A 27616-nucleotide genomic window follows, 5' to 3' on the forward strand; every position below is an offset into this window, starting at 1 on the left:
AGGAAACCCCGTGAAGACGTCATGCTATATCCTAGGGCATTTTTATCTGTTTATCTCGCAGGTACATCTTTCGAGTATACCATGTCAGCGCAGTGGCGGATCTAGCCAAGCGAGAGATCCTCATTCCCCAGCTGAGTGCATCCAAAGGAGGTTTTCTTCTTCCAAAGATTCTCATCTCCTCAGCAAAGCACATTTCAACGATATTTTCGTGCTTCAGAAGCCTTATTCTCGGTGGAGTGTCTTCTCCCCAGTTGAGTCATGATTTGATGATATATGATTCCCCAGCAGGCTCCTAATGAGGTTCCTTGCCTGAATTCCTCATTCTCCCCAGTAGAATGTCTCTCTCCCCAACAGATGGACCTGTTTTCCCCAAGAGAGTCATCTTATTCCCTAGTGGAGTGATCTTAACAAAAGGTTCTTATGTTAAGTTCCTTATCCCCAGCGGATCTCTCATCTCCTCAGTGGATCGTTATGCAGAAGTATTCATCTTCCCCACTGAATCTTTCCTCAGCAGAGGTTCACATGCATCCTCAGCATAATCTGTTTCCGTCAAGGACTTCCCCAGCGGAATGCTTCATGCACCAGCAAGTTTGTCACTCCTCATCAGAGTTGTCTTCATGACTTGCTCACATCTCCATATCCCCAGTGTGTCGAGAATTTGCTCCTCCAGTGAAGTTGCCAGGGTATTCCCTAAGCAGTCAGTCGGGATTTTCTTATCCCCAAGCGGGATTTATTTCCCCATCCAGAGCTCGCGTCTAGATTCGATCGTCTTCAGCAGATTTCTGATCCATCTTTTCCAGCTCGCAATGGTGACCCTTGGTCAATCGTCTTGTCCTCCCCGCAGAGTTCCATACTTTCTCCAGGACTGCTTCAGCAATTCAGTGCTCATCCGTTGTTTCCAAGCAGCGTCCGAATCATGCATCATTCGCATAACATTCTCAAAAGCGTGTAGCATTTCCATCATCTGAATACTACTCCATATACATTCATACATGCATCATGCATAAATCATATCATATCTGTTTCTTTCTACAGGAAAGTTATCAAGGTTCAAATGCTCCCCTAGAGAGCAATATTCGCCTTATCATTACGGGCGTTATCCTGATATTGAGATCAGAAGAGGATTGTCAATTCATCCATTGAAGACATTCCATTCCCGGCGCACACAGTTTGGAAGAGATATCTGTTCCTATCCTAATATTCAGATTCAGATTAGTTGAAGGAACCGCCTCTGGATCTCTGTCGATCTTTCGAAGGAGCAAGCCACTGATATCATCAGATCAGATGGAGATGTCTACCTGATTGACTTTGTCTTTCAGATGAAGATTGTCCTACTTATTTTCTGGCATCATGTCCAGATCAGTTTAAAGGCATTCTTTCCCCGACGTACACAGTTCGGAAGAGATATTTGTTCCTATCCTAGTATCCAGTTTAGTTGAAGGAATCCCCTCCGGATCTCCCAAGATCTTCCTAAGGAGCTAGCCCACTGATGCCTCAGATCAGTCGGAAATATCTCCTGATGATTTAATTCATCAGAAGAGGATTGTCTATTATTCCTGATATCGCCAGGTCAGTTGAAGACATTCCTATTCCCGATGTCCCCAGATCGGTTGAGGATATTTGTTCTTATCCTGAAATTCAGTTCAGTTGAAAGAACCGCCTCCGGATCTCTAAGATCTTCCGAAGGAGCAAGCCCTCTGATGCCTCAGATCAGCCGGAAATATCCATTCCCTGACGATTTAGTTCGTTCAGAAGAAGATATGTCTGCTCAGTCCTGATGTCCCCAGATCAGTTGAAGACAATCTTGATTCCCGATGCCCCCAGATCGGTTGAGGAGGTCCATTTTCTTCCTGATGCCCCCAGATCAGTAGAAGGCACAATCCTGATGTTTCCGATCAGTTGAGGACTTCCACCCACCTGACGATTTATTTTCGTCGGAAGAAGACTTGCTTGCTCAGTCCTGATGTCCCCAGATCAGTTGAAAGCATTCTTTAAAATTCCCGATGCCCCCAGATCGGTTGAGGAGGTCCATTTTCTTCCTGATGCCCCCAGATCAGTAGAAGGCACAGTCCTGATGTTTCCGATCAGTTGAGGACTTCCACCCACCTGACGATTTATTTTCGTCGGAAGAAGACTTGCTTGCTCAGTCCTGATGTCCCCAGATCAGTTGAAAGCATTCTTTAAAATTCCCGATGCCCCCAGATCGGTTGAGGATATCCATTTTCTTCCTGATGTCCCCAGATCAGTAGAAGGCACAATCCTGATGTTTCCGATCAGTTGAGGATATCCACCCACCTGACGATTTATTTTCGCCAGAAGAAGACATGTCTGCTCAGTCCTGATGTCCCCAGATCAGTTGAAGACATTCTTATTTCCGATATTCAGATCGGCCAAAGACATCTATTTCGTTTTGATACACAGATCAACCGAAGATGTCGACCTTCTCTTGGTGCCCAGACCAATTGAAGTTTTTTCCCTCAGCAATGAGGTTTCCTGTTCCTTCTTATCGCAAGTTGGAGCTTATTTAATTATCTAGGTCAATTAAAGTTTTTTCTCCCTGCTTGCGGGGTGGTACATTCCTTCTTATTGCAAGATGGAATCTTCTATTGATCAAGAGCGCAAATTTTCGAGTTCATTCTGGTATTCAATCTCCTTCCACCTCAACGATTCGAAACTTCTGTTTCTCACTCGTCGGGTTTAAGAAGTTTGAATAGGGGCAGCTGTTGCACCCCAAAATTTGCCCTCTTTCTCCGTGCTATAAGTTATCAAGGACGTTTATTTCGTCGCTTAAAAATCAAGAAAATAATAAAGAGTTTCTCATCTGAGCGTTTGAATTTGTGGAGGTTTGATTGAGGATTAATTGGCTTATATGTTGAGGTTTCCTCTATGCCTCAAATACTATTTTCTTCAAAGACTACTCAAGGCATTATTGTTATGGTGGATTGAAATACCAATGTGAGTCGTGACGTGAGAGATGAACTTAGGGTTTCATTGTGATTAAGGAAGTTTTTGTTTCTCATCATTGTTACTTTGTTTGCAATATAAGTTGACTTGGATTGATTATGGAAGTTAAGGTTTTAAGAAGTGAAGGTTAAGTTGGAATTGTTATTTGGAAGCACTCATTCATGAGATTACTTAATGCTATGAATTCAAATGTGTGTTCAAATTAATCGATTGAATTGGGATATAAGTGTGCTTGATGTGAAAAGAAGATTCATGTGGATTGTTGAAATGCAAGAGTAATTGGAATTTAAAATGTCCACATTCACCTTACATTCAAAGGTCCCTTCAAAGTTCAATTACAACACATTACATTCATCCAAAAATAACAAAAAAAGAGATACAATTCATCACAAGAAAATGGCATTGCAAGAGATATGCTTGCATCAATATCCCACCAAATGGCATTACGGTTCTAGCCTCAAACTACTGTGAGTTTCCAAAGCCAAAGGGACCTACTGCAAAACAAAACCAGAATATAACCGAACCGGTTCGGGGACAGCTCAGCAGAGAAGAAGAAGAAATTCACACGTAATTCACAAAGGGATCCTTCAACCACATCCATCTTGAACCGAAACTTGATCTCTCGGCAATTGCAATCTTCACCTTCACGGTTCAACCTTCGGTAACAAGAAAAAGCCCAATCACTTAGAAATCCTCTGGGATCTTCATCTGTAACAAATTTTCAACAGAAAATCGGCAGAAAAAACCTTCACAAAAAAGCACAACAGAAATTGGAACTCACCATAACCGTTTCTCATCATCGACCTCCATGCTCTCTTAACCGAATCCTCTCAACTCATCTTCATTCAATCCTCACCGGAAAACTGAGAAGCTTCGTCGTTCAACCTCCTCCATTGACGCTTCATTCGTAATCTTCAACTCTTCATCTTTTTCTCTCAACAAAACCTGTAACAGAAAAAGAAGAACGATAACAGAAGAACAAAAAATCACATATCAGAAAAAGAGAAAAAAAGAATCGTAACAACCGGTAACCGATTCATCATCTTCACCTCTCAACAACGTTCAACATCTTCGCCATCAATCGATCTTGGAGCCTCAACCTTTTCTCCACCGTTCTTCTTCATCTTCATCGCATCATCAATGAGCAATAACGAACAACAGCATCACACTCATCATCAATTTCAGATAAACTTCAATCTGTAAACAAGGCATCAACGCAACAATTTTCATCGTCACATCGCATCAAATCTACGAATAACAACACTTCGATTATCATCTTCTCCATGAGCATGCTCATCAATCTTGACCAATCTTCGATCACCATCGCGTCACCGGAGTTCGATCTTTATCTGTAACGACAAGCATCGCCTCGCACATCACCACTACAACCACATCGCACAAGAATAATAAATGTGGACTCTGAACAAGGAGAGATCGGAGAAGAAGAACGCAGAAAAACACAAAAGTAGGAGGATCAGTAGCGAGAAGGGAGGAAGGAGTATACCGAACTTCGAGTTGCCGTCGTATCGGAGAAGTTGAAATCCGGTCACAGTGTAGGATGTTCCTGATTCTAAAGGAAGATGAGCAAGACTGAGACGGAGTGGGCGCGAGCTCGCCGGAGAGGTCCGCCGTCGCCGAGATAGAGAGGATCCGAGGATCCGACACCGTGAAGCGAGAAGTGAGCGATGAGAGAGAACGAGAGAGACGAAGTAGTGAGAGCGGTGGTGTGACGGCGCGTTGAACTTTTTGATCGGAGGGGAAGTCAATTTCCGATTGCCGCCGTTCGCGCGAGTGAGGAGAGGGAGAGAGCTTCTTCAGATGAACTCCAATGGCCACAACACGTAAACCTAATTCCTTTTCTAATTTCTTATTAATGCAATGATGATTAGGTGTTAAGATTTGATTGGAAATTAATACAATTCTGATGTGATTAACATGTTGATTAACTTGGAGATTGAATAAGTTTGAAATAATAATTGAATCATAGAAATCTGAAAATTGGATCAATATTGTTGTTGGGCTCTACACGAATTTGCTAAGTTTACACCACCTCTTGGCCCATACACCTCCATTGTTTGGTTGTAGCAAAAACAAAAATCATCACATTGGGCCAACTCTGGCTGGGCCCTGCGCCCAATTTCTCACTGTCTGCACCATTATTCTCAGCAATAAACCCTCCTGAGCCCATAGTATTTCATGTTAAACCAGTGTTCTTTTATTAGTATGTTTTGTTTTCCATTATATTTTTGTTATATTTTGACATGATAAGAGAATATAAAATCATTGAGTTTTGTTAATTTGTGCATGATAAAAAAAAATGAACAAAAAAACATTTAATCTTTTCTAGTTAGAATTAGATTTTGTTTTCTATATTTGTTTTAGATGATAGAAAGATAATAAAAACATTTAATATTTTCTAGTTAGAATTAGATTTTATTTTCTATGTTCGTTTTAGATAATACAAAAACATGCAATCTCTTGTTTTGTTAAATTTCTTGCTTTGATAAAAAATGAATAAAAAACATGTAATCTTTTTAGTTAGAATTAGATTTTGTTTTCTATGTTTGATTTAGATAAAAAAACATGTACTATTTCCTTGTTAGAATTTGATATTGTGTACATAGTTTTGTTCTTAGATAAAAATGCCATAAAAAACAATTTAATCTTGTTAGGCTTTTGTTTAGGATTTACTTGGAATTTAATTTCTATTATTTTCTATGGCGGGTGCATGCCTCCTTGTTATTACTGATTTGGTTGTTGAGATGTGCGAGGTACTTTGAGAGGGCCTTCGATTGCTTCGTGTTCCACTTTATTTGTGGGACACAAACTCGCTTCCGGTGCGACTTGACTTGTGTTGTGTTCCACTTTATTTGTGGAACACGAACTTCTTCCCGACGGGATTCATCTGATCTCTCATTCATTGAGATGTATACTCCTGTATTGTCTGGATTGTTTCCCTTGCAGGTTGCTCGTGTGGTTATGCTCGACGTGTACCACATGTCGCTCGTGATTTATCTTCATGACGACGCTTTGTGACTCGCTTTGCTTGATGATGGCTTACGCGAAGTATTCCGGACTTCTCTGCTTATGCTTGCTAGCTCATTGCGGATTTGCTATCCGTTCAGTATTGTCTCCTTGTCCCTTTTACCGCTTTCCGCATCATCCTTTAACATGAGAAGTAGGACCTAGACATGCATCTGGCCAAGTCCTCGAAAGAGGCTCTGTTTTTGTTGGTGTGTTTACATTTGTGCTTTGCGGCAGGGAGTCACGGTGTAATAAGTCCTATATGGCACTCCGTTAAGTCCTCATAGAAGGCATGCGGAAAGGGTTAGCAATCAACCCCCGCCTAGTCTCATCGAGTCTGTTCAGTATGCGCACGCTACGCGTTGCTCGCTTCTGAACCTGCACAAGATCTTGTTATCGAGTATGTCAGGAAAAGGGTTCATGCAGCCGGACCCCCGCCTTTCCTATAGCTCGCGTCGCTCGACGTTGATGCTCGGTGTACGCACGCACCGTTTTCCTTTATGATCCGTGACGGCTTGGTTGCTGAGAGGGGTCCGCCCTCTTGTCTATGGCCCGATCATTTTCACGAGGTCTAATGCTTGGTTGACTTGGGTTGAGCTGCTCCCCTTGGCTATGGCGGGACCGCTTTTCTACCATTCGGTCAGTACCGTTGGTTTTGTTTGCTTTACGAGCGGATGCTCGTTTGTGTGCTATACTTGTGTGCTTTCCCTTTTTCCCCCGTAGGTTGATTAGTTTAGTTTTGACTTGTACCCTTTGTATGATAACATTAGGTAGCAAGCTTTCCCCTTTAGCTTAGGTCTTCCTCATGCATTCTTTAAAACACAAACCACACTCTTTGATTTTCTTTTCTTAAGAGCTTGTTATTTCCGCTCCATTCCCAAGCATAAGCCTCCAAAGGTCGAGCAGCGGAGTGTGAATGTAACTTGTTCACCTAAAAAACACAAAACAAACAAAAATTAGTTAGCCGAGCTACGGTAGCTCTGATTCTGCAAAACAGATACGTAGGCAGCGGGGTAGGGCCCGTGCGAGCATAATCCTTTCTTTTCCCTACATTCTGCATTCATTTTAGTCCAGATTAGCGTAGATTTGTTACACACCCATAGATTTAGACACTAGCGTGGATACCATCGAGTACGATGGGCGCGAGGGGTGCTAATACCTTCCCCTTGCGTAACCGACTCCCTTACCCTTTTTCTCTGGTCGTGAGACCGTTGTTTTGTTTTGTGGTTTGCTGGCATTCCCTTCCTTTTCAGGATAAATATGTTAGTGGCGACTCTGTTAATTTTCGCGGTAGCGACAGGCAATCACCTCAATGATGCAAGAAGCCAGTGGTAGCCAAAAACCCAAACCGTCAACTGAGTTCAAGTTTTGGTCCAACAACTTCGATGGTCTAAATTTTCTTTATAACCATCTGAACATGAGGATGTTAATTAGGTAAAAACTATAGGTGCTCAACAACTGACCCAAAACATTACGCCTTACCTGATGCACTGCGCTGTTATGACCCGATGATTGTTTGAAGTCGGTGATGCCTATAAGTAGAATGAAATACACTTGACTAAGGAAGTTAACTAGCTGAAGAACACCTTAAAGGTTTAGTCCGACAAGTTGGAAGAGTTGAACAAGAAACTATCCAAAGTGAAGAAACATAAAGAGGAGTTGGAGTCCAAGTGCTCGAATCTTGAAGCAACTGTAGCTGGCTTGATTACTGATGTTGAAAAGACTCGCGAATCAAACGAAAAGTTGACGAAATCTTTGCAAGAGGTCCAAGTAGACTTTCTATCAACTAGTTATGAAGCCTTTGAGAGAGATAAATCCCAAACACCATGCCTCTAGCCTGACCTTAACGTATTCGAGATGGACTACTTCAAGACCGTGGTGGATGGCCGACTAGTTGATATGGAGGAGGCATCTCTAGAGGTCGAGAACTTTAAGGACAATATGATCGATTATCAAGTCATTGTTGTCCAAGTGGAGGAGCAACCAAACACATTGCTTTGTTTACTTTGACCGTTAGTCATCAACGGTGATGTGTTTTTGTGATGTTTGGATAATTTATTTTCTCTTTCTTTATTTACAATGTTTTGAGCCCTGTTGAGGCTAAGCATAATGTTTTGAGTCCTTTTGAGGCCTTTTAAATGCAGTTGTGTTGTTGTGAATGCACTTTTCATTGTTACTCCTTGATCGTAAGTATATTTTCGGGTGCGTCCTGAATGCTTAGAGCCAGAGGTTTCAATTACATGACCTTGGCCAAATGTTCTTATTTTCATGGTCGATTTTGCCAAAGTCGTCAAGTAGCTTGAACTTTTTATTAGGCCAGAGATTTTAATTACATGACCCCAGTAAGAGATTCTTATTTACATGATCGATTTTGTCAGAGGCGTCAATTAGTTTGGACTTTTTATTAAGTCAGAGGTTTTAATTACACGACCTTGATCATAAGTTCTTACATTACGATGATATTCACTATGATTTATTACAAATATTTTTTTTATATCAATTACATTTAGCCATACAAACGCTCGAATATCTTATTAGTTAATATTTAAAATTATACTCCCTCCGTTTCATAAAAAGTGTTTCATTTATATTTTTTTTATATCTTAAAATAAATGTCTTTTTAGAATACCAATATAATATTTATTATTTTTTCACTATTATATCTTTATTTATTAAATTTCATATTTTTCAACAGCTCCACTAACTATAATAAATAGAGATATTTTAGTAAATGATATTAATTTTATTATTAAAATCAACACATCTAATAATTTTTTTAAAAACCACACAGAATTTAAATAAAACATATATTATGAGACATAAGGAGTACATCTATCTAATTACATGAACCATTCCCACATGCAAACTACTCGAGGTTTTCTCCCAGCATATGTTAGATCGACTAGTTGCCTAGAAAAATGGTATGTTTTATCAATGAAAAAAGAAAAGAAGGAAATAACCGAAAATTAAGTAACTAGAAATTGGATTCCCATATATAATAAGAAAAATGGTATTTCTTATCAATGAAATAACCGAAAAATTAAGTTACTAGAAATTGGATTCATATATATATATATATATATATATATATATATATATATATATATATATATATATATATATATATATATATATATGGGAATCCAATTTCTAGTAACTTAATTTTTCGGTTATTTCCTTCCATATATATATATATATATGATTCCTAACATCCTATAGTAAAGAGATATTCCAATCAAATTATTGTGAAAGACAAATAGAAGACATTATAAATTTTTGAACAAAACTTTCAATTTAAAATGTCAATCAACACTAACTTTTCCAATTTAGTCGCCTAAAAAAATGGTAGAGTACTAGTATAAGATATCTAAGCCAACTCTACCAAACATTGAGTTCACACTTGACATGATTCAAGACAATAAATAAAAATAGATAAATAAAATAAAATCAAGGTCAATGAACTCATTATGTCTTCTGCACCACCATATATCATCCGTAATCAATGGTTTTTACTTTTACGTCCCCACATATCTAACAATGGAAACAAAATCCAAAATAGAATCTCCATTATTCAACATAACAAAATAAAAAAGTTACTAATAAATTAATTAATTTAGATTCTAATTTCAAGTCAACGAAAGTTGGAATCCGCTACCAATCGTTAGTTGGTCCAGTGGTGATTGGCGCTGGACTTGGTAGGGAGAACCATGGTTCGATCCCCCGCAACTGCGATCGGGAGTGGGATGGAACCACTTGATGCCAGAACTCGCCCCCGAACCGGACTAAACCGGTGGTATAAAGCCAAAAAAAAAAAAGTTGGAATCCGCTGTCAAGATTCGAACTGATTCTACACCTCCATCAATAATATATCTAATGGAATGGAACACATTCACACTTATAAAATCTCCATCATTTTGCCACTTCCTCAGCAATAGGTACTTGTTTTTCATTCATAATTCTGTTTTTATATTTTTTTATTAAATCTTGCTGATGCTAATTCAAGTGCTTCAATCAAATCAAACGTTTCTGTCTAATGGCCCACTACTACAGTTTTTCTTAAAGCAATTGGGTATTCTTTTGATCTTTTTATACACTTTTTTTTAGTATTTAGTTGGTTTGTTATAATGATTGAAAACTTTTCTTTTTGGTATTGTTGTTGTTTTGTTGCTTTTGATTTATGGATTCCAAGGTAGTTGCATATGCTTTTTCAGCTACCATGTTTTGACTTATTGAAAATTAAGGATTTTTTTGTATTTTTTTCTCTTTTTCCAAATGGATTCTTCATGATTAAAAGATGAATTTTTACTTTCTTATATGGGTTATCTTGTTGCATGAATTTTTATGGATCAACCCTTTTTGGTGCTTATCATTTTGGTGCTTGGATTTGGGCTATGCATCACTCACACTTCAAATTGAAAACATGTTTGGTGTCTGATCTGTGTTATTGTCTGACATCGACACTAACATATGTGGTTATGTTTGATGTCAGATTGGTGTCAGTGTCTAACTCCTATTCCATAGAATTTTGGTATTTCTAGTAATAGCTTATCACTTTTCGTGCTTTTGTTTTCTTGGAGATGGACTAATTCATGTTGTTTTCAGGATTTTTATGAGATTTCCTCCTTGATTAGTTCAATTTCCGAGAGCATCTTAAGCACTGAGTTGAAAATGTATTTGGTGGAGAGCAAAGGAGGTGCCATAGGGTGCATGTTGTTGGCTCTATTCTTTTTGGGGACATGGCCTGCTGTTTTGACTCTGTTAGAGCGACGAGGCCGTCTTCCTCAGCATACATACCTTGATTACTCAATCACCAATTTCTTGGCTGCTGTTATCATTGCTTTTACTTTTGGCGAGATAGGCAAGGGAACACATGATCAACCCAATTTCTTAACTCAACTTGCTCAGGTTAGAGTATTATTGCATTCTTCACTTGTTTATAATCTTTGAAGGCATGTTTAGTTTATCTGTAATAGCAAATTACTGTCTAAAATTGGTTTAACAATCTGCCTATGTTGTTCTGTGCAGGATAATTGGCCTTCAGTAATGTTTGCAATGGCAGGTGGTGTGGTCCTTAGCATAGGGAATCTCTCCACACAATATGCTTGGGCGTTTGTTGGTCTGTCGGTTACCGAAGTGATTACAGCAAGCATAACTGTTGTTATAGGTATCTCCATTGACATAATCAGCCCGAAATTTGTTTTAACTTGATCCGCTACGGAATAATGATGTACTAACTGTTTCATTTGTCACAGGAACAACATTGAATTACTTTTTGGATGACAAAATCAATAAGGCCGAGATTCTTTTTCCAGGAGTTGGTTGCTTCTTGGTTGCAGTTTGTCTTGGATCTGCTGTTCATTCATCAAATACTGCTGATAATTCGGCTAAGCTCAAGGATTCTATGAGAGAAGGAAACATAGGTAAGAACCTTCAACAAGGTTCAACTTACAGGATAACATAATTTGACAAAATGCTAATTTTTTGTACCTTTTCAATGTGTATAATTATAGTTAAATCAAAGGATCTTGAAAGTGGAAGCAATTCTGGAGATAAGTTGAAAGCAGGAAGTGCAGATTTTCTTATAGAGCTTGAGAAAACAAGAGCTATTAAGGCATGTCACTATAATCTATTATTGAATGATACTTACAAAAAAATCACTTTTCCTTAGTCACACATCTTACTCTCAAATCTCTGTTACAGGTTTTTGGGAAAAGCACTTTGATTGGATTGAGTATAACTTTCTTTGCTGGAATTTGTTTTTCTATGTTCTCACCAGCATTCAACTTAGCAACAAATGACCAATGGCACACTTTAAAAAAAGGGGTTCCCCATTTGAATGTTTACACCGCCTTTTTCTATTTTTCAGTATCTTGTTTTGTTATCGGCGTAATTCTAAACATCATATTTCTGTACCACCCCGTGTTAAACTTACCCAAGTCATCGTTAAAAGCCTATTTTCGAGACTGGAATGGCAGAGGATGGGCCTTGTTGGCCGGTTTCCTTTGTGGATTTGGGAATGGACTTCAGTTTATGGGAGGTCAAGCCGCTGGATATGCAGCAGCAGATGCTGTCCAAGTGAGTTTTGTTACATCTATATATAATTCGCGCGTTTAGATTTCAATGAATAATTTATTGATTTGAATGTGTTGATTTGAAACAGGCACTTCCACTAGTGAGTACATTTTGGGGGATTGTTTTGTTTGGAGAGTATAGGAGATCATCGCGAAGAACATATACACTGCTTGGGAGTATGTTGTTTATGTTTATTGTGGCTGTTGTTGTGCTCATGGCATCATCAGGACATAGGAAACAGTGAATATTGAGTTCACACATGTTCATAAGATATTGCTCAATGCAAAAGTTCTTTGTATATAATTAAACTTCTGAAGTGTAAATTCAAAATAATATCTTGAAGAAGCGGGTCGAGTAATTCAAAAGGCCCTAAAGCAATCACATGATTTACTTGAAGAAAAACTGGTGCAAATTAAGGGTATATATTCTTGTATTAGGAGAAAGTTGAAAGGATGCAATTTAATGTAAAAAATTTGTAATGATTCAGACAAAAAGACAGATATTATTTCCTAAATAGTTTCAAGAATTTTTTTGTTAATATTTACTCTCGGCCATAACAACTGTTTATTGTTTCCAAAGTCTTTAAGCTAGATTTTTAGAACTTAAGGTTTTTAGTAGTGCTTTACAAAGAGTTAGATTTTTATTTATTATGATAAGAAGACCATGGGGTTAACTCAAATTACTATAACCATACCACTTTAATTTGCATCATCTGTAGATATAGGAGATTCTAATAATCAATTTAGAAGAATGTCACTATAGATGTTATGGTGATTTGATACAAGCTCAATGGCCTCACACATGCTTTAACTTGCTAGGCACGTCTTGGATGTTTAAGCAAGCCAAAGCTCAAAGCAGAGATTGGATAATTTATGTTTTAGAAGCAAGATTGATGTTTTATTTCTAATATAGAAATGTTCAAATTTTCTAACTCTTTTGCAATGCTTGGACTTATTTTGAGTATCTAAACTGCTTAGATGAGGACAATGGATAAGACCCTCTTAGATTAGATATAGTATAACTATGCGATTCATGAGTTTTCTCGTATTAAAAAGTGGTTTGATAAGCAACACAAGTATGGAAGGATCTGATTTAGATAAAAACAACTATGAAAGGATGTGATTCAACTAAAAGAAGTGTAGCAAGCGTGCCCAGATCGCATGGTGTTTGGTCATCATGACGAGCATCCACATTGAGTCAGAAGCAACACACAAGTATATATTCACCTAAAATTTTAAGGTGATAGGTATATGAGTCATCTCATTTCTAAGTGTCAACCTCCACTTTTCCTACTAATGTGTGACTAACAACTCACACTTGTCCACAATAAATAAGAAAAAACATAGCAAAACATCCCCAAGAAAGCATCATGAAGAACCAATATGAAGTTGAAGCTCATCCATTAAGATGCTTGTGGGCCTATCAAGCCTGGATCTAATAGTGGAAGTAGGTTTTCATAACCTTCGTAGATGATTTAGTCAAAAGATTTAAGGTCTTGGTGGAAAAATATTCAGGTCATCATATCCAATCTCATAGGATATATAGAAGAGGTGAATTCATATATACAACATTTAATGATTTTTGCATGATTTTTGCAGCCTTCATGGAATCGAAAGGCAACTGACTACATCTCATACTTCACAAGAAAGTGGAGTGTTAGAAAGAAAAAATAAAACACAAATAAAATATAATTCGAAGCATGTTGATTGAAAGAAATGTAACTAAGAAGTTCGGGTATGAAGCAACAAAATGGATTGCATATATGCTCTATAGGAGTCCTACCCAATTTGTGAAAGATGTTACTCCAAAAGAAGCATAGATTGATGTAAGACTATTTGTGCATCATTTTAGAGTATTTGACTGTTTATTTTTTGTGCACATCTTTGAAGTACAAAGAAAAAAGTTAAATGCTATGAGTGACAAGTCCAAGACCTTCAAGCTTTGTCATCGAATTGAGAAGAAAATCACGGTGATAACATATGTTGTGTTTGAAGAGTCTAAAGGTTGAAATTGGGGAAAACAACATCAAGAGCATATTGTAAGGTTAATAATGTTGATAGTAATGAATGCAATGATGAAGGCATCAATGAGTCTGTTGAGGCTAAAGAAAGAAATTAAGGAAACTTCAACATGAAAAACATGAAAACATTAACAATGGTTCTCAAGATGAAAGAGAAACTAAAGAAGATATGCAAATGAGATAAAAGAAGATATGCTCACTCGTAGGCTTAAGAAAAATCAAAGCTATCTAAGTGACTATGTGATTGGTCTAGAAAGTGGTGACCCTATCGCATATGATCAAGGTTATTAAAATCTCGATTTAAAATTTAAACTATGTAGATTTTACGTTTTTAGGTCAACATTTCGTGTTAAATCGTAGGTAAAAATCTTTTTACGTAAAATCATATTCTCGAACGATTTTAAGTGATTTAAATCATCCTGAAATCGGTGAAATTGTGTAAAATCATGTAAAAACGTTGGATTTTACTCTTTGACCAAATTTTAATTTTTTTTGTCAAAATTTATATATCACATTCTATATTTTGTCCCATAAAATTTTCTCTATGAATTTTTAATTTTATTCACATTCATATCTTGGTTATAATATTAAAGAATCGTTAACATTTGAAGATGAATTTAATCAAGTCGAATATAAATGTTCTAATGAAGATAATGTTGTAGAAGGATTAAACTTTTGATTAAGTAGAAGATGAAGATGAAAAGATTTATTTATTTTAACTTGGAAAACTTATGAAACTATTTTTTTTATAATCTTTTGGGCGTTACTTTTTATGATTTGGTGGACAATTTATGCAGTTTGATACAAGTTGTGAATATTAGACTTTATAATGATGATATAGTATATTTTTGCTTTATAATTAAGTTAAAAATTTAAATAATTAATGCATTTAGAATATTATATAAATATATATATATATATATATATATATATATATATATATATATATATATATATATAATTTAATATAATTTTAATATAAGGTAAACTGTGATTTTACCTAAGGGTGTGTTTGATTCGAGGTAGATGAAGGGGAGGGGAGGGAATATTTGTAATTAAATATGTTTGGTTCAAATTTTATGAGGGAAGAGGAGGGGAGCAAAACCCCTCATAAAAACACTTTTTGCGTCCCCCAAATTGGGAGGATTTGGAGGGGAGGGGAGGGGAGGGAATCTGAATATTGATATTTTAAAACATATTATAATTACTATAATATCCTCAGTTTTATTTTAATATTTAATTTTTTTTTTGTATTACTACTCTATTCTGTGTGATTTTTCTCGATTACTTCTATCGACTTATTATAATTATTCTCCACCTTCAAATTATTTTAAAATTTTTGTCCTTAATATAAATCATAATTATTGTACTTTTATGATTTTTTATAACTCTTTTATGTTTATTTATATTTTTTTCTAATTTTGTTATGTATCCTATCATTTTTCTTTTATATCAAACTTTAAATCTTTCGTTTTATTTATTTATTTATTTTATTAAAATATTTAAACCATTTAAATTTAATAATAAATTATTTTATGTATTTGATGTGTTAAATAATTCATTACGATTTAAAAGTTGTTATCAACATATAATTTAATTTATTTTTGAATATTTTATTCGAATTAAGTGAACTCAATTTTTTAACATTATGTAGTAAATTATAATTTTTTAGTCACTCAATATTAGAAATTTTACTAACAAAAAAATATGTATAAATTTTTTAAATTTGAATATTATATTGTATCACTTATATAAGATAATAAGGATAAAAATGTAAATTATTAATAAAACCTCTCCCCTGATCCCCTCCTGAACCAAACATATTTTTAATTAAAATTCCTCCCTTCCCCTCCCCTCGTTGCCAAACACCTATCTGATTAAAAAATCTCCTCACCTTCCCTCCCCTCCATTAAAATTTCTCTCCTCCTCTCCCTCTCATTTGAACCAAACAGATCCTAAATAAAACGAGTAAAGAAAAAAACTCAATTCTGACAACCTTACATATGATAATTTAATTGAGCATGAAACATGGAGAAAGGAAATTGATCAAGGGATTCGTAAATTTAGAAGAATGACTCATGTGAACTAACTAATCTTCCTTTGACAGCTAAGTGTATAGGTGTGAAGTGGATTTATAAGACAAGTGCAATGAGAAAGGAGAGATTGCGAAGTATAAATTCAAATTTGTAGTCAGGATCGATTCTGACTTTTTAGAGGTTTAGGACAAACAAATAAATGAACCTCTAACAAAAAATCGACGTTTTACTCGTTTCTACAATGAAGAAAAATTTCGAAGACAAAATCAAAAATATGAAGTCTTAGTTGTTTCTAGTAATAAAAAGAATTTTAATGCATATTAGTAGAATGTATTTTAATACATTTTGTAGCCCTATTGTCCAGCTTGTAAAGATTGAAAAAGTTGTAGAGGCCACTAACTATAAGTATATAGTAGGATGTATTTTAGGTTTTTTTTTTTTTCATGTTCCTTTTACTAATTTTTCAAATGTATTCCGGTTTCTTATTAGTTTTTCCAGATTTTGAAATGGGTTTGAATTAATTTTATTAGCTTAATTGTTTTTTATTTTTATTTTTAAATATTTACAAATACTTTCATGGTATTTTTAGTATTTGTCTTTTTATAAAATATTACATTTTTATGTTTTTTTACAAGTAGTTTTGCTTTTGGATTATTTTCACATTTTAAAAAATTTCTAATCTATCATATAAGAAAAGTCTACCATTTGGGACTTTCTTAGGCTATCCACATCAGCAACTCTTCTATGGTTGATCCACATCAGCATCCTCAAAACAGCCTCAATCGTTCTTCAATTTCCACTCTCTTCATCGTAACTGTCCTTCAACCATTCTCTTCCAAATTCCCAAAACCGTTTTCAAATCATTTTTCCTCATAACTGCCCTTCAACCATCCTCTTCCAAATTCTCAAACCGTTTACAATCCACAATCCGTTGCGTTTCTGTTTTTATGGCAGATTCTTCGCTCTCCTATTTTTCTCTTTCTCACTATCAATCCTGATTCTCGATCCTGATATTTTGCTTCCTTCCATTGCTTGCGCTTCCGCTGCTTCCTTCAAAGGCGTCGAGGTTTTTTTTACTTTTTTTCTTCTTCTTCGATTTCATCTTCCTGTATGGTGTCTGCGGCTGCGTCGATCTTGGCCGGAAGGATGATGCTCGCGGTGATTGGTTTCGCTTTCTCACGACCCTTCAGAGTTGTCGGGTTTAATTAAGCGGTGAGTGGTTATGTGAACAATGGGGTTGTGATTCAAATCTTACTGATGTACGTTTTTTTATTTTCAATAGGTTCTCGATGTCAATACAGAAGCTTGATCTGCAGACAAATCACGATACATAACGTATCCAACCCAAAACGCGAAAGAGATTTGAAGAAAATACCGGTCTGTTATGGGAGCACAAAATCGAGGTACGCTGTTTATCTCTTCTTCTTATCACTCGAATTGTTGTGTTAATGGTGGAATCGATGAGATAGGTGTGTATCGGTTTCGATTGTTCAAACAGTGGTTCTGGACTTATATTTTGATCTATTTACTGAGCTATGGGCAATTTCTATTCTCTTAGTGTAGTAATCTCTTTTAATCTTCCCATCACCTCACTGTTTGATTAATTCACTACTATATTGCAGAAGAAGAATAGGATGAAAGCGGATTGTAAGGTGAAGTGGATAGCTGTAGCAGTGAAAATCCGTTTTAACGGTAGTGACCTCTATGGATTTGAGATCCATTTCGTGAAGTTCACTCTGTTTAAATTGTTTAATATTTCGTCTTAGCATGCTGATAACACTATTTTATTCATGCTTTTGTTTGCATGTCCAGTCTTTATGATTATGCAAAACAGAATTCGGGATCTTTGAGATCTACTGTTGGAACCGTCGAAGGTACTATTACTACAGTTATTGGTCGTGTTTATCACAAATTCAAGCCTCTCCCTCAAGATGTCCTCCTTTTTTTTTTTGACAATAAGGTCTCTCTCTCTCTCATTCATTGTTTCCATTATGTAGATTTTTTATTTGCTGCTATTTTTTTATGAGGATTATTGCATTTGAATTCAATACTCTAAGAACCATTACTGTTTCAATTCATAGTGATTTCATCTCAGGCATGGACATAACCGATTTATTGTTTTTTGATTGTAGGTGAGGACACACTTTGCTAGCTCTGATTGGAAAAAAGTTTTCACACTAATAGCTTCAAAACACCCGAATTCTACAATAGGTAATAAATTGCTTGCAAAAAATGCAGAACCATTTCTCTCAAATTATAATATTGCATTTGCAATTACGATTGTAAACCTCGATTTAGTTTTTATTACTCGATAATATTAGTAAGTTTTTAACAAGAAAACGATGCATAGTACTTGCAGGTGAGTTCTATTGCGGGATGCCAGTGCTTGCGAAGGAGCTAAAAAGGCTGTCACTAGAGTTCAGTCACAGAGTTTTTAGGGAGTGGAGTTTGATTGAATTTTTTTTACTTGCAGGATAACATATTGTCAATGGATGAATTAACTCCAACTTTTCTTCATGACAGTGTCCTTCCTTTCTATAACCTTCAAGAACGAGGGCATGTTGTACATGAGGTATGCTTTCTCTACATATTTCTTCCCTAACATCAATAATGGTAAGGATATTGCAATGCAAATCCTGAAAATGGTTTTAGATGTGTTTTCGCTTCTTATCCTTCTTTTGCAGATGCAGTGGTCCAAATTTACTTGGATAATGCTGGTGATCTGGTATATTATTATTGCATTTTATATCCTTTTCATTTGTTGGTTGTATGTATTGCATACACTGTTGCGTTTTGATTGACTTGGAAAGCTGATTGAATAATTTATGTTTTAGGAACTTATTGGAAAAAGCCTTGAATCTTATGACCTCAACTTCTCAAGATAAGGTAAAAGACACTATCTTGACATTTGGAGACAGAAAATAAGTTGTTTAGAGAAGAAGAGGTACATGCCTTTTTTGGTTGCATTTAATATTGTGAATATTCCTTTTTGCCTTCAACATAAATGATCAATAGCTATTTGACTATATAATAACCGATCGGGGAATTCGTTTTGGTTCTCTGCTCACGATGTTGTTCGTATTAACTATGCGACACACCTTATGTTTGTATTAACTGTTTTATTTTATGAAACTATTTTAGATTCTCTTCATATCTTGGTAAATGATGAGATAAAGCATGATCATGTTAGTCATTGTCTCACTGAATGGTTTTGCGAGCCAATATTTTGTTCATGCTACTTCTATTTATTTGAGTTGAATGAATCTTCCTATGTTGATTGTTTGATGTTTTGAATGGAAAAATATTTCATTTTAGAGTTTTTTATTTATTTTTTCTCCAACGAATGCTTATCATAGATTTTTTCTATCCTAGGAATCTCAGATGGAGGGCTCTGGCGATTTTGGTGAAGGTCTTTACCAAGAGAGATCAGTGTTGACTCCATATTTTACACCATATTTGAAGAAGGTAAAGCCAGATTCTGGTATTCAATCTGTCAATTTGGATTTCTCTCCTAGCTCGGGTGGGGTTAGCTCTGACGTTTCTGGGAAGGAAGGATCTGGATCACCTTCGTTACCCTCTTTGGATTCAGAACCTGAATCTTTTACCAAGTCTGTAATCCGTAACCAGGGCACGCCAGTGAATACTGAGGAACCCTCTAAAGGTAAGCTGAAAGCAGACACTACTGATATGGAAAGATAGAGCCATTTTCTTGGAGACAGAGAAAATAGAAGTTATGATGAGTTGCTTAAGAAGTTTATAAAAAATGATGAAGAGCTAAGAGTTTCCAATTTAAAACCTCAACTGTTTGAAGAAGAGACTATCAAGTTGAAGAATCAAATTGAGAAAAGTGTGAATCAACTTGATAATGTGATGAAAGAATTAGAACTGAATAAGGATGAACTTGAATATAAAAATGGACAGGTACAGGAGTTGCAAAATCAAACAGCTGAGTTGGAGACTCATGTTTCAGATTATTGCACCAAGATTGCAAATTCGGAGGAACAATTAGAGGTAGCTAATGAACACCTCAAGATATCAAATGATGATATTGCAAGATTAAGAAATGAACTTGAGAATAGGTCATTTGAGACTCATTAATTGCAAGGGCATCTTGAAATGGCACATGAAAATGTGGCAAAATTGGAATGGCAGCTTGATTTAGGAGAAAAGCAGTTCCGAGAGTTAGAAGACGGGGTTGCATGCTTTAAAGCTAATGAAACTAACCACCAACATGAGATGCAAATAATGAAGGAGTAAAATTCTTGAAAACCTTTGTCTGTGCTTGCATTTCCGAATTTCTCTCGCTTTATGAAACCGAAATATTGGTTCAAGAACTCACAAAGTTTGAGATTGACACACACAACATCATCATTAATCAAGTAATCTTCGATGATGAAGGTAACATGTTCGGCACATCTGTGACATATATGTTTCTTTTCATTCTCTTTTAAATAATGCCCACTAATCTGTTTTTTTCCTAAAGATGTTGAATCCAAGTTACTTAAAGCAATCAATCGATTTTTGTTACAACAGAAGCAGAAACTCATCAAAGGATGGGAACAACAAAGGATTGTACTTTAATTTAACCACACTTCTGTTATGTAGATTTGATTAGTGGTAATGTATTGTTTTCTGCTGTTGAATGAGGTTATGGTTCCTAATCCATTCAATAGGCCTCATGCTGTGTTTCTGCTGGAAGTGAATGGAATCAAAGGTTTCTGGCTTTCTTTTGAGTATAATGGTCAATTTCTATAATATGTTCTCTTTATTTAAATAATAATTGTGACATGGTGCAGGTCTTGAAAGCATTGCCCAGGATAATGCAATGTTCTACAAGTCATCATGGGATGGAAATTTTATTGGTTAAGATAAAGTTGACATTCAACTTCCAGGTGAATGCCATTGAAATTGTGAGAGCCATGCTAAACATGTACTTCTCTTTGTCTTTTACATGAGGAAACTGAAAATCTATAAGAGTTAAAATAAATAAATATTGTGCAACTTAACCATGTTTTCTTGATTGTACTTTTGGATTACTATCTAGATTGTATTGGGTCTGTATGGCTTTTAAATCACTTTAAATCAAGTATTACATTCTTATAATTATGTGATCCATCATGATTCATGATTATCTGCAGATTGGAAAAATAGCAACTTGATTAATTTCTGCTACACTAAGTGCTATAGCACTGCTTAAGCAACAATTCGACAACAGTTTGCACTTATCTGTTTATGCAAAACATTATCAATTTCTCTAAATTCCACTATGATGACGCTATAATACATATTATGTTTGCAATGTATCAAAACGGTAATTATTGACGGTTCTGTTCAGCCTTCACTCACTGAAAAGACTAACGTTGATTTGAGTTTTTTACAAGCTGCCGATGATATTCAATCGAATTTCTCTTACAATTGGAAGTCCAGACATAAAGCAGAAAGTGTTGTTTTTCTCTTTCTTTTTTTGAGTAAAAGCATGTGATGTTTCAACAATAGGGTTAAAATGCAGATATTTGAATACTGGTGATCCAACAGGGACAGATTGGCTACCAGCCGAATGTGATGTTTCAATTCGTGGAGGATATAGTTACATAAGATATCAAGGTTTATTACTACTGATATCTTCTCTTTTTTGTCCTATAGTGTATACAAGGTATTTGACCTGAAAAACTATTCAATGTTGTACTCCATTTCTGATAAAAATGTCCAGGAGATTAAGATCAGGTAACTTCTCGATTTGAATTTTCTTTCACTGGTAGAAAAATCTTCCATACACATGCTTTATAGGTCTTGCAAGTTGCAAGAATTCTGAAATTGTATGACGAAGGGCCTCAATTGACTGCTGAGCACGGAACAAAAACACCGTTTTTCGTTGCTCCGAATGAAGCTATAGCAATACTAACATTATAAAATGGTTTTGGAATACTTCCTAAAGAGAGTGAAAGTGCATCAACACCGTCGGAAACTTAAAAATCTCCTGAATATTATGTAAGAAATATTCTATTGTTATTATTTTAATTTGATATTTTGTAATATTTTTTAAACTATACGGAGAAATGATGTTGCTATGTGTGGGTTCAGTCATATGGTTATTTGTTTGGATTGTAGGTTAGTGCAGTGAAATGTCGAAGGATTCAAGTTGATGGTGAAATGGTGTCGGTTTTGTATGTGGTTAAATCATCTCAAAAGATAAGCCACTTTTTACACAGGTTTGAAATACTACTTGGTGCTTTATTTCTTAGGCTGTGAATGAATTTGTAACTGATTCTTTTATTGTTATGGTTTCAGACATGAACCACCTGTGATGGCTTGTGAGGCTCCTATTCTTCTAAAAGAAGCAGATGCGCTAACTTTTTGTAAACCGACATCTGTCCCTGTAAGTAAAACTGAAGCCATTATAGTCATTCAACAAACTATCTATCCCAATGCTTGTGAGGTTCCATTATAGTTTTATTTGAATTGTGACTGATATGATTTTAGAATCTATATTTACAATTTCAACTGTTTTTCAGGTATTACCCTATGACCAATTGATGCAGGAGATAGCTGTGATAAATGTTCGCGAGCTTGAAGATTTTCTAATTAATGAGTGCATGTATGCGGTAAGAACCCTTTGCAGTTCGAAGAGTATTTACTGCTCATGTGGAATTGATAATTGAATGCACAAATATATGATTATTTTTACTATGATCATTGCTGTTTTTGTTAACTGTGTTGTCAACATCATGCTATAATGGCAGAGTGGTTTGCTGTTGAGCACGCAAGAGCCGCTGAAATGATTGCTATTCATGGAAGTCAAATTGGTTGGGGTGATTATGTTTGCCGCATAGAGTGTGGAAATAATAGAATTGTGCGTGTATGTTTAGTGTCAGTTGGCTCATGAAACTGTGGGTTCTTGGCATTTTCCTTTCAACATTTATTTCTGTTTCAAGTGATGCCATAAGTGTGTTTATCATGGTAAAGGCAGTATCTATTGTCTCATTTAACTATTTTCTTTGATAGGAGCCTTGCATACTAATACCTGATTGGGGGTTTTGATGCAATTGTTAGAGTTGCTATCATCTATCTGTCTAATGCGTCACATCACAAGTTTCAATCATGGAATCATCCTGTTACCAATGCCAACAGAGGCTGCCTGCCTATAGAACTACATTGGGTCCGACCCTTCAATGGAAACTGCTATGGTGGAACTGGGGTTGTTCTTTTTAATAGTCTTTATTATTTCAGGTGTATATTTTAGTTTTTGCCTTTCCAAATTACTATTACGAAATGTGCAAATATTTTTTTGTTTGCCTGACTTATTGATATCACCGTCATTAGAATGTTGTGATTATTTTTGTAAATAAACTGCAAGAATTTGCCAATTTTTTTTCTAAAATAGGGTGTAGTGACTTCATTATACACTGATAATGGAAGACGGCCATTAGGAATAGGTTTCTCCATGTCAAATACTGCCCAAGTGTCTCCAGCACCAAGATTGCAAATTCGGAGGAACAATTAGAGGTAGCTAATGAACACCTCAAGATATCAAATGATGATATTGCAAGATTAAGAAATGAACTTGAGAATAGGTCATTTGAGACTCATTAATTGCAAGGGCATCTTGAAATGGCACATGAAAATGTGGCAAAATTGGAATGGCAGCTTGATTCAGGAGAAAAGCAGTTCCGAGAGTTAGAAGACGGGGTTGCATGCTTTAAAGCTAATGAAACTAACCACCAACATGAGATGCAAATAATGAAGGAGTAAAATGCTTGAAAACCTTTGTCTGTGCTTGCATTTCCGAATTTCTCTCGCTTTATGAAACCGAAATATTGGTTCAAGAACTCACAAAGTTTGAGATTGACACACACAACATCATCATTAATCAAGTAATCTTCGATGATGAAGGTAACATGTTCGGCACATCTGTGACATATATGTTTCTTTTCATTCTCTTTTAAATAATGCCCACTAATCTGTTTTTTTCCTAAAGATGTTGAATCCAAGTTACTTAAAGCAATCAATCGATTTTTGTTACAACAGAAGCAGAAACTCATCAAAGGATGGGAACGACAAAGGATTGTACTTTAATTTAACCACACTTCTGTTATGTAGATTTGATTAGTGGTAATGTATTGTTTTCTGCTGTTGAATGAGGTTATGGTTCCTAATCCATTCAATAGGCCTCATGCTGTGTTTCTGCTGGAAGTGAATGGAATCAAAGGTTTCTGGCTTTCTTTTGAGTATAATGGTCAATTTCTATAATATGTTCTCTTTATTTAAATAATAATTGTGACATGGTGCAGGTCTTGAAAGCATTGCCCAGGATAATGCAATGTTCTACAAGTCATCATGGGATGGAAATTTTATTGGTTAAGATAAAGTTGACATTCAACTTCCAGGTGAATGCCATTGAAATTGTGAGAGCCATGCTAAACATGTACTTCTCTTTGTCTTTTACATGAGGAAACTGAAAATCTATAAGAGTTAAAATAAATAAATATTGTGCAACTTAACCATGTTTTCTTGATTGTACTTTTGGATTACTATCTAGATTGTATTGGGTCTGTATGGCTTTTAAATCACTTTAAATCAAGTATTACATTCTTATAATTATGTGATCCATCATGATTCATGATTATCTGCAGATTGGAAAAATAGCAACTTGATTAATTTCTGCTACACTAAGTGCTATAGGACTGCTTAAGCAACAATTCGACAACAGTTTGCACTTATCTGTTTATGCAAAACATTATCAATTTCTCTAAATTCCACTATGATGACGCTATAATACATATTATGTTTGCAATGTATCAAAACGGTAATTATTGACGGTTCTGTTCAGCCTTCACTCACTGAAAAGACTAACGTTGATTTGAGTTTTTTACAAGCTGCCGATGATATTCAATCGAATTTCTCTTACAATTGGAAGTCCAGACATAAAGCAGTAAGTGTTGTTTTTCTCTTTCTTTTTTTGAGTAAAAGCATGTGATGTTTCAACAATAGGGTTAAAATGCAGATATTTGAATACTGGTGATCCAACAGGGACAGATTGGCTACCAGCCGAATGTGATGTTTCAATTCGTGGAGGATATAGTTACATAAGATATCAAGGTTTATTACTACTGATATCTTCTCTTTTTTGTCCTATAGTGTATACAAGGTATTTGACCTGAAAAACTATTCAATGTTGTACTCCATTTCTGATAAAAATGTCCAGGAGATTAAGATCAGGTAACTTCTCGATTTGAATTTTCTTTCACTGGTAGAAAAATCTTCCATACACATGCTTTATAGGTCTTGCAAGTTGCAAGAATTCTGAAATTGTATGACGAAGGGCCTCAATTGACTGCTGAGCACGGAACAAAAACACCGTTTTTCGTTGCTCCGAATGAAGCTATAGCAATACTAACATTATAAAATGGTTTTGGAATACTTCCTAAAGAGAGTGAAAGTGCATCAACACCGTCGGAAACTTAAAAATCTCCTGAATATTATGTAAGAAATATTCTATTGTTATTATTTTAATTTGATATTTTGTAATATTTTTTAAACTATACGGAGAAATGATGTTGCTATGTGTGGGTTCAGTCATATGGTTATTTGTTTGGATTGTAGGTTAGTGCAGTGAAATGTCGAAGGATTCAAGTTGATGGTGAAATGGTGTCGGTTTTGTATGTGGTTAAATCATCTCAAAAGATAAGCCACTTTTTACACAGGTTTGAAATACTACTTGGTGCTTTATTTCTTAGGCTGTGAATGAATTTGTAACTGATTCTTTTATTGTTATGGTTTCAGACATGAACCACCTGTGATGGCTTGTGAGGCTCCTATTCTTCTAAAAGAAGCAGATGCGCTAACTTTTTGTAAACCGACATCTGTCCCTGTAAGTAAAACTGAAGCCATTATAGTCATTCAACAAACTATCTATCCCAATGCTTGTGAGGTTCCATTATAGTTTTATTTGAATTGTGACTGATATGATTTTAGAATCTATATTTACAATTTCAACTGTTTTTCAGGTATTACCCTATGACTAATTGATGCAGGAGATAGCTGTGACAAATGTTCGCGAGCTTGAAGATTTTCTAATTAATGAGTGCATGTATGCGGTAAGAACCCTTTGCAGTTCGAAGAGTATTTACTGCTCATGTGGAATTGATAATTGAATGCACAAATATATGATTATTTTTACTATGATCATTGTTGTTTTTGTTAACTGTGTTGTCAACATCATGCTATAATGGCAGAGTGGTTTGCTGTTGAGCACGCAAGAGCCGCTGAAATGATTGCTATTCATGGAAGTCAAATTGGTTGGGGTGATTATGTTTGCCGCACAGAGTGTGGAAATAATAGAATTATGCGTGTATGTTTAGTGTCAGTTGGCTCATGAAACTGTGGGTTCTTGGCATTTTCCTTTCAACATTTATTTCTGTTTCAAGTGATGCCATAAGTGTGTTTATCATGGTAAAGGCAGTATCTATTGTCTCATTTAACTATTTTCTTTGATAGGAGCCTTGCATACTAATACCTGATTGGGGGTTTTGATGCAATTGTTAGAGTTGCTATCATCTATCTGTCTAATGCGTCACATCACAAGTTTCAATCATGGAATCATCCTGTTACCAATGCCAACAGAGGCTGCCTGCCTATAGAACTACATTGGGTCCGACCCTTAAATGGAAACTGCTATGGTGGAACTGGGGTTGTTCTTTTTAATAGTCTTTATTATTTCAGGTGTATATTTTAGTTTTTGCCTTTCCAAATTACTATTACGAAATGTGCAAATATTTTTTTGTTTGCCTGACTTATTGATATCACCGTCATTAGAATGTTGTGATTATTTTTGTAAATAAACTGCAAGAATTTGCCAATTTTTTTTCTAAAATAGGGTGTAGTGACTTCATTATACACTGATAATGGAAGACGGCCATTAGGAATAGGTTTCTCCATGTCAAATACTGCCCAAGTGTCTCCAGCACCTCTACCCTGATCGGAAGGAGCGAGCAAAGGACGTAGATTTCATTGAACTTGAGTTTGTATTTTGGGGATATTAGTTTCTCATGGATGGAATTTGAAAAGATTTGGTATTTAGAGTTTTTACGGTGTTTATTTGCCAAAATATTGGTAAAAACATCATCTTGACACTAATTGTATTGTTATTGAAATTCAATTTTTTGTTGTTGTAAAATGTAGCTAAGAGTATTTGGTTGTCGTTTCCATGATATGTCTTGCATGGTATTGAGATGATGTGTTTTGTGCTTTTTTTTATATGTCAACTCCTGTTTTGTGTGTCCTTAATTGTTATTAAGCGTTAGCATATTTTCCAAGTGTTAATGCTTTACACATAATCAACACCTATTGGTTTGATCCTATAAAATAGAGGGCATTTAATTGGTTATGTTATGGTAATGCCCAAAGATGTTTTAAGGTGTTTTTACATATTAAAGTGAAGTGTTTGATATACCTTTTTCTAACTTTTACAATCGTCAAGGCTATGGTTTTACATGCTTTGGAT

General features: G+C 35.5%; 1 protein-coding gene and 2 long non-coding RNA genes across 5 annotated transcripts; all 3 read left to right on the top strand.

The window, feature by feature from the left end:
- Window positions 1-10115: 10115 nt before the first annotated feature.
- On the top strand, window positions 10116-12586 carry LOC131643163 (ureide permease 1-like). Its single transcript, XM_058913312.1, has 7 exons — window positions 10116-10177; window positions 10591-10893; window positions 11014-11152; window positions 11241-11408; window positions 11499-11599; window positions 11689-12063; window positions 12149-12586. The coding sequence occupies exons 1-7, from the start codon at window positions 10166-10168 to the stop codon at window positions 12302-12304; spliced, it is 1254 nt and encodes a 417-aa protein (XP_058769295.1). The 5' UTR covers window positions 10116-10165; the 3' UTR covers window positions 12305-12586.
- Window positions 12587-17202: 4616 nt separating this feature from the next.
- Window positions 17203-19005, top strand: LOC131643189 (uncharacterized). Of its 3 annotated transcripts, none has more exons than XR_009296150.1 (8): window positions 17203-17281; window positions 17399-17519; window positions 17739-17808; window positions 17929-18076; window positions 18249-18327; window positions 18476-18688; window positions 18801-18841; window positions 18951-19005. It is a non-coding gene; the product is annotated as an uncharacterized LOC131643189 (long non-coding RNA). The 3 variants fall into 3 exon arrangements; XR_009296149.1 differs by having other exon boundaries at window positions 17203-17274; XR_009296151.1 differs by having other exon boundaries at window positions 17213-17328.
- A 16-nt stretch (window positions 19006-19021) lies between these two features.
- On the top strand, window positions 19022-21939 carry LOC131643190 (uncharacterized). Its single transcript, XR_009296152.1, has 4 exons — window positions 19022-19060; window positions 19489-20514; window positions 20600-20830; window positions 20913-21939. It is a non-coding gene; the product is annotated as an uncharacterized LOC131643190 (long non-coding RNA).
- The last annotated feature ends 5677 nt before the right edge of the window (window positions 21940-27616 follow it).

This window comes from Vicia villosa, unplaced genomic scaffold, assembly GCF_029867415.1.
Source record: "Vicia villosa cultivar HV-30 ecotype Madison, WI unplaced genomic scaffold, Vvil1.0 scaffold8, whole genome shotgun sequence".
NCBI lineage: Eukaryota > Viridiplantae > Streptophyta > Magnoliopsida > Fabales > Fabaceae > Vicia > Vicia villosa.

Excerpts from the sequence above, each read along its gene's own strand:
- LOC131643163 (XM_058913312.1), top strand. Across the intron at positions 11,409-11,498 it reads TATGAGAGAAGGAAACATAG|TTAAATCAAAGGATCTTGAA; the intron begins GTAAGAACCTTC and ends GTATAATTATAG. Across the intron at positions 12,064-12,148 it reads CAGCAGCAGATGCTGTCCAA|GCACTTCCACTAGTGAGTAC; the intron begins GTGAGTTTTGTT and ends GATTTGAAACAG.